We start from the raw sequence: 7,697 nt of genomic DNA on the forward strand, positions 1-7,697 counted from the left end.
CATTCCAGAAACTGTGTTTGGCAAATTAGTATAAATTCATTCTACTTTCCAGGATTGCAAAATGTTTTCGTATCCAAGAAACTTGCAGAAACTCCTGGAAATGGGCTGAAACATTGCCAGCTGTTTATAGTCATTCTCCAGAAGCCTTCATAAGTTATTGGGCCTAACACTTACTATCCTGTAAACTTTTATTAATTTCCTATACTCTTTCAAGAAACTGAACATCAAAAAAAAATGTAGAACTTGTCATGGCCCAGCTGATGAAGAAGTTTATTTCACGTTGAGGTCGCTAGGGTTTCATTCTAGTTATATACAATGGTAAATAGACATGAAGGGTTTCATTCTAGTTAAATACAACAATAAATTCACATATCATGATTTGGTGGTCATCTTGTTCAATTTAATGCGATGGCAAATGTACATAATCAGGTTTGATGGCATACACAGCCCACTTGTTTGATTGTTTTCTGCAGCCTAGTAATTTATCATTCTCAACAAAATTGAAAAAGAATGCAACTGCCAGTACCTGAAACACGGGGGATGAAAGGGGTTCCATACAAATACAGCAATCAAGAGTTTCGGGGTCAATGAAAGCAGCCATGCCGATGCCCATGTCACTCTCTGACCCAGATAACCCAATTCCCCTCTCTTGCCTTTGTTGCATCACTGGTGGAGCTTCTTCAGCACTGCTTGGTCTGGGTCTCTTCGAATTGCTACTGTACTCATCCCCGGGAGAGAATTTAACCATTGTTATTAGCTATTGTTGGACTTGTTAGATCGAATATATGTTTCTTCTGTACTACCCTTCTAATTCCCTCACTTTTTTGCTTACGCCGACACTTACCGCAACTGTTGTATATCCGTTTCTCGTTGGAAATGAAGATTTAAGCATTTGGATCTGGCGCCCAATTTTCTCTCTTATTTTCAAGGCTGTCCTTAAGCAACAATTCCGTGAACTAAATAGTACTGGCGCTTGCACCAAAACAAAGGTGCAATGATTAGTCTATATTTTAATCAATTATGTTGGAGAGTATAAAATTAGGATGTGAAAACTGTATCTATTAGTCATTTCAGATGCAATTGACATAAAGTAATCTATCAGTTTTTAAATAACTTTTTCTAGTACTAAATAAATTTGTAAAGATTTAAATGTCTCAAATTTTAAACAAATATCATTATAGAGATACGTAACCATACATCTAGTATCCAATAGTTATGACATATAACTTTTATTTTATTTTACAGTGATCGTTGTTGTAGTCTTGCTTCTTCTTGCTTCCTAATGATTGTATATGGGTTGTTCTGCATTTTAGAGTATCTTTCGAAGGACAATCTAGGTTCTATACGAAGACCGTCTAATTTTTTAACTCTAGATATGCCTGTAAATGTCAAGTCTTGCCTATCAATAGCTCCTATGTCATTTGTTGCCTTCTGGAGTGTTAAGCCTTGGGATTTGTGGACTGTTATAGCCCACACCATCTTAAGCAAGACTTGTTTTTTGTTTCCTAGTGATATTGGAGTTATTGGTACAACTTTTGGATTTGTCGGATTCCATGATGGCCCAGTGTAGTTATTAATTCTTGTTATTACATATGCTGGAATATCTGGTGGCTTGGACCCATATTGATACACAATGTCGAGTACTTCACCTAGAGCCCCATTTATGAGGCCTGCTTTGGTCCATATATTTGTTGTTAGCATTATTTGTTGGCCTTTACATAATAGAACTTGTTTTTCAAATTGTTCATCCTCAGATTCAACATTTGGCCGACTTCGAACGTTTGTTGCTTCGCTAATCGCAACTAGGCGATTCAATTTCGTGACATTTTTTTGTTATGACTCCTTACCATGTCATTTGTAGGAAATAGGTGTATTGATTTGTTAAATTGTTCTTGTTTGTGTCATCAACAATTGCCAATCATCCTATTTTGGTTGTGCATTATGTATGTTAGTAAGGATCTGTCTAAATCGTGCTTGTGTTGGTTCTCCACTCTGTTGGTAAAACACTGTTTGTAAGGTCACGGTTGTCGTAAATAGGTTCCATAGTGCTATGGCACTTGAGTGTGAAGTATAGATAGGCTTGTCCATTACATGTGGTAATTGTGCAAGGTCGCCAATCAAAATTATGGATATCCCTTCAAATGGTAAATGTTGTCTATTTGGGAAAGCTTCACTTAGCCTCATGTTTATTCGTAGAAGTAGTTTTGGTCCTATGAAGCTCATCTCATCAATGAGAATGTATCATACATATTTCATGTCTTCTTGGAGCACAGTCAATGCTTGGCCTTGTAATGGGTGCATTTCTTTAATAGGGATTTTGAGTGCTGAGTGTATTGTTGTTGCATTTATGTTAAATGTAGCTATTTCTGTTGGAGCCAGTATAAGGATTTGGCGGCTCTAGGGAGTCTCTCCTTGAAGTGCATTCTTTATACAGTTGATCAGGTAAGATTTCCCTATGCCTATTGTTCCTTGGATAATCTTATGTAATGCTCCATTTGTAAGCCTGTTACTATGATTCATGATTATTGCCAGTGCTTGTTTTTGCTCTGATGATAAGGTATATTCTTGTACTTTGTCAACAAATGGTATAGGTTCATTTGGGCAATGATTTTTTGCCATGGTTATGAATTGTAATGCCATATCATGTAGATCATTCGGCACTGTAATTTCATCCCATTTGTAGTTACAATCAAACTCGCAGCATTTCATTTTCATCTAAGTCCATATGACTTGTTATTCCCATTCGTAAGAGTAATTCCCATTCTTGCATTTCCATTACATTTTCTCTGTTTATATCATTTTCACTGTCTTCTTCTTGTTCAGTATTCAGTTCATGTTCAGTGGTACGGTTTACATGCCATACATTATACTTATTTTCATTCATTTGTTTCCAATTTGCGATTATTATCTCTTGGTCGGGGCCTATCTCTTGTTCTATGTTTCGAAAGTGCTTGTATAGGAGTAACTCACTCTAGCAAAAGTTTTCACATATTTATGAATCTTGTTTTGGAATGCTATAGAATTTTGGGAAAACATTCACAATGGCTTTTATTGTTCACTGTTTCCATTTGCAACCTTTACGAGCTGTTGCATAGGAGTAAGATCTTGCAGATTCTAATAGTGGTATGCTTTCCATTTTTGTTGGGTGTTCCATATAAGAATCCAGGTAACTAAAAATTAACCTTCTTTCATTCTCTTTTGTTCTTATTCGGTGTAGCACTTTTCGACCAACATTCAAGGTTGTGAAAGTTATGTTACACACAACGAGGGGCAATTTCTGTAGCATGTGGCATGTTTCTTGTGCACCAATATCACGTTCAACCAGAAGTTATGTCATGAATTTCCTATATGTGGTTACTGCAGCGTCTCTTGTTCGTTGGCTCGTGGATATTCTTGTTAGCATATCTTTGCAACTCTCTGAGGCCTTTTCTGCTTTTGATGCATATTTGGCAATGTATTTTAAGACGAGTTGTCGTGACACAACAAGTTGGCAATCTATATTGGCTCTCCAGATTGAGATCATTTCTGGACTGTGTATATTTAGTCGATCATCATTTCTTGCAGGTTTATACTCCTTTGTATTATTTGTGTCGCGTGATAATGCGGAGGTTTCTTGCTCTTTTCATGGTGCTTTGTATCGACACTCTAGTTTTTTGTCTTTCTTATGTAAGCATGTACCCTCTTTGCATTTTGTGTGTCGTTGGACTCGATTAATTATGTTGTCATAGTCTTCTAACATGTTTGTGGCTAATATTTCAGACGTAGTTAGTAGGAATAGATCATCACAGGGAGTGATGTATTGTAGTATTTCTCATTGATACATCTTGTGTGTTCCAAGCGCTAACATGTTGATCAAAGAATGTTCTTACCTTTCTAACCTCCTCATTGTTTTCCCAATCAAGATTGTCCATGTCTGGTGCATCTTTGAGCCAAAGGAATCCATGTATATGGGTTGTTCCTCGATGTTGCCATTCATATATGTACCAATGTTCTTTTGCATTCGGGAGTTTCTCGATGACTTCTTCATGAAAGATAGTAAATCATTGATGCAAGTATAGTGACATAGTATGTGGGTTATTGATCATATTTTGTCGACGGTGCTTGTTTGATTGCATTGTCAGAGCCATATCATTTGTCAGTAGCTGCTACAAATCTGGCCACTTTGTGTCAGCTGCACTTAGTGTGAAGAATAGTGTCGGTGATCATATTTGGTTAATCATATTGGATAACTCAGTGCGACACTTGTTCCAATATGGCCTTGTCCCTCTCATTGATGACCCAAAATGCATAAGCTCTCCACCTAATTGTGTATCTAGGAGAGTTTTGAGTTGTGCACGAAGGTTTTCAATAGTGGTTGGTATGTTCTCTTCTACATTTTTCTTAATGAAGATTGTTGCAAGTCCCTGACTGCAATGGCGCATCATAAGATTGAATACAAAATATCGAAACCTTGGATGCCTTCCAAACCTTTGGTCATGAAACCTTATTAGGTGTAACACATACTCGTGCATTTTTACCTCTTTTAATCGTGGTTGGGATTGTAGAGAAGTTCCGTTTGGAAAAGGTGTAGGGAATGCTATGTCAAGTAAGCTCTCAGTATTATATTCATTAACTGAAGATGTATCAATTGTAGGCCAAGCAATATTTTCACTTACAGTATCTTCAAGCTCCAATGTTTGCTTTATGATTTCAAGTTCACGATGTTTATTTGGTAATTTAGCCACAAAAGATGATGTGTTTGGTATTTCATTTTCGGATTGTTCTTCATCACTCTCATCACCAGTATGTATATCCATAAATTAATCGTTAGTTTCAATGGTATGTACAATGCCAGCAATGTTTGTTCTTCTTTCAGGGAGTTCTAACTAATGATCATCAATGATTATAACATCTTTATAATATGGATCATTTTTAACTTTGTATTCCAATGCATCTCTAACATGTGACCTCCTCACGTGGCATTCATAACATTGACCTTGAGTATTTAATCGACGTATTATAAGCACATCTAAGTTATAAACTCTTCGTGGAAGCTCCTTTGCTATACTTTTTATATCCTGCAGGAAGCTAACTGTATGTTCGTTGTACTTTTATTGACCTCCAATTGTATGATTCACTTGCAAGATAGGATTTACTCTAGCAATAAGCATTTCTTCTATCCGATTTAGCTTTTTTAGGACTGTTGGCTTCTCTCTAGGATCCACGTTATTGGCTACAGAGAAGCGATGCGGGCCTTTCTCATTAAAGCAACTTCGACAAGTGGTCACGAGGTCTGATGAACAAAGGAGCATGCCTGGGTAGGACTCCTTACACACACGACATGTTCTTAGGCTAGCTAGCATGTCTATTCTTTGACAAAATCTCTTCAATGCCATTGTAAACATCGGATTATTTTTGGATGTAGGCATGTGCAGTATTTGTTGTTGGTGTTGGGTAGTTTTCTCTTCTCTTCTTAGGCGCCTATGTGTCACAATTTGTTCTTTGTTTTGTGCATAATAATCTTGGCTTCTCTTCCAACTTTTCTCTCTTCTTATTTCTATTTGCCTTGGGCTAAGTTGCCTCTTTCCACTATTACAATCGGCCATTTGTAAACAAATTCAATGTTTGTTATTGATATACACATTTTGGGGTTAGATAGTCTATAGTCAGGCAATTGAAAATCGTGAATGAAAAGAAATGGTATTAATACAATACAGGTAAAGTAAAACAATAAAAAGTGTCAAGTGTACCATATATCTTTTCATACAAGTCTAATGAGCAAAACATAGAACCAAATATTTGGAAGAAGGTATGTTCTGAATAACACATACAACATTAACAAATATATATTTGCATTCATATGTACTGAAAGTGCCAATTGTATCATATATCTATTTATACGAGTTTAATGAGCAAGAAATGAATTTAAATTTTTGGAATGAGTCGTGCTATTGAGTAACACTTACAACATTTAACAAATACATATTTACATTCGTATACATGTCATTTTTACAAGGTGGGGCACAAAGGCTTTTTACATTAGAATTTTTCAATATTCATATTGTTTATGGATACATCTTGTTTTGTGTTTTATGAAAAATCGACAATCATTGTACAAACTTATTTTTATAATATTTCAATCTATTCCTCAGCTCCCATTTCATCATTCATTGCTTTGATCTGTTCAAGTAAGGTATTACTTTTTGCAACAAAATCTACTTGTTCTACCTTAGTAATTGTTATTTTCAGTCGTTCCTCTTCGTTATATTTTTTCTTCTTGTACGTCAATCTGAAGATGTATTGTTTGTTTAGCATAGACTTTATTACTTCATCAGTATTGCTTTCTATATCTGTGTCGAACTGTAGCTTATACAAGGTTTCAGCAAGCATGCCCAGTAGTTGTGTTTCTCCTTCATCAAATGCTATAGCCCATAATGTATCTGTATGGTCTTCTAATTGTATATGAACTATATATCTGTAAGCACATTTTGCGAGTGTCATCTCACATTTAGAACAATACCAATCTAACTCTCCATTCCGAATTAATCGTTTCTTGCACTCTTTTCCATTTATCTGATTGGAGCATGTTGGATAGCAGAACAATTATGTTTTAATGTGTATGGTTGTTGCATTTAGTATGCAATGATTAGGTTGAACCATATGCTCTGCTTCTCGTTGGATGTTGTTGATTGTCATCTGTGTAATTGACGAAGGTAAGCCAGCATACTTAACCAAAGTTTCATGTGTGTCACTTACATTTTGGTCAAACTAGGTTCTCAATTTATCAGCTTCTACTATCATTGGGTTTAGAATTAGGTGTGTATTGCTTGATGTACTCAATACTTTTCCATTATATTCACAAACACGTCCACTCTTGATTGCTAGGATTGTTGTCTCTTGAAGGTAGTATTTTTGTTGCAGTTGGACACCTTCTTTCTTAGATGGTGCTCCCCATATTGTAACTTCTATTGTTGTTCGAGACATATCCAGTAGCTTTATGGTATGCCTTATAACCTCTATTCCATTTCTTCTTCTGATTGTAGAGCTTAGTTCTACACAGATAACAACACCAATAACATTGATGTTTGAATTATTACTTTGTTCAAGTATTTCATTAATAGGCATGAATGAGAAATGGTTTTTTGGAATGGAAGGGTCATCTTCACAGGGGGTTACTATCGATTTAGGCACAAGAGTTATTTCTATCTCACTGTTAAGTTTATTATAAAATTTATTAGTTGTTTTCACAACCCCACCCGAAATCTTATACATAGCTCCAATGTATGTATTACCATAATGTGTGTCTGCCATATTATTAAAACCTAAAACACGTGTCTCTGTCCCTTCCCTGTCTATGATGTCGAAGCTAAACACTCGGCCACTTCTTGTTTGCTTATTGTATCGGTGAATTTCTTTCTTTATAGTCACACGACCTTTGATGGTCCACCTTGTTTGGAATGGATTCAAGTTCTTTATAGGCGTAATTATGCTCAATAGCCCACTTGAACTTTAGGGTCGCTTTACTCCAAATAGTACCTTTGTCTGAGAGAGTGTCCCTGAATTTTGGAGGTTTTCTACTCCAACATCCAAAGTAGGGGTGAGTTGTGCCGCTTGATCCACCTGCCAGTACTGGTCTGCATCAAGGGGGACTTGTTCCTCAATCATTTCATGTATCATAGATATAATCTCTAGGTGTATAATTGTAATCCACCTACACA

General features: G+C 36.1%; 2 protein-coding genes across 2 annotated transcripts in view; both read right to left on the reverse strand.

Moving 5' to 3' along the window:
* Positions 1-975, reverse strand: part of LOC131078868 (putative E3 ubiquitin-protein ligase SINA-like 6) — a 39,178-nt gene extending 38,203 nt beyond the window's left edge. Inside the window, exon 1 of the mRNA XM_058016698.2 lies at positions 527-975. Coding sequence (XP_057872681.2) covers positions 527-748 — 222 coding nt within the window. The 5' untranslated portion in view covers positions 749-975. The remainder of the gene's footprint in view (positions 1-526) is intronic.
* A 5,145-nt stretch (positions 976-6,120) lies between these two features.
* On the reverse strand, positions 6,121-7,290 carry LOC131078877 (replication protein A 70 kDa DNA-binding subunit C-like). The gene is made up of 2 exons (XM_058016702.1): positions 6,823-7,290; positions 6,121-6,552 (listed from the first exon to the last, which is right to left on the reverse strand). The coding sequence occupies exons 1-2, from the start codon at positions 7,288-7,290 to the stop codon at positions 6,121-6,123; spliced, it is 900 nt and encodes a 299-aa protein (XP_057872685.1).
* Positions 7,291-7,697: the final 407 nt, after the last annotated feature.

The sequence above is a fragment of the Cryptomeria japonica genome, chromosome 2 (assembly GCF_030272615.1).
Source record: "Cryptomeria japonica chromosome 2, Sugi_1.0, whole genome shotgun sequence".
NCBI lineage: Eukaryota > Viridiplantae > Streptophyta > Pinopsida > Cupressales > Cupressaceae > Cryptomeria > Cryptomeria japonica.

Excerpts from the sequence above, each read along its gene's own strand:
- LOC131078877 (XM_058016702.1), bottom strand. The coding sequence starts at position 7,290 with ATGGCAGACACACATTATGGTAATACATACATTGGAGCTATGTATAAG. Across the intron at positions 6,553-6,822 it reads TTTGTGAATATAATGGAAAA|ATAAATGGAAAAGAGTGCAA; the intron begins GTATTGAGTACA and ends TGCTCCAATCAG.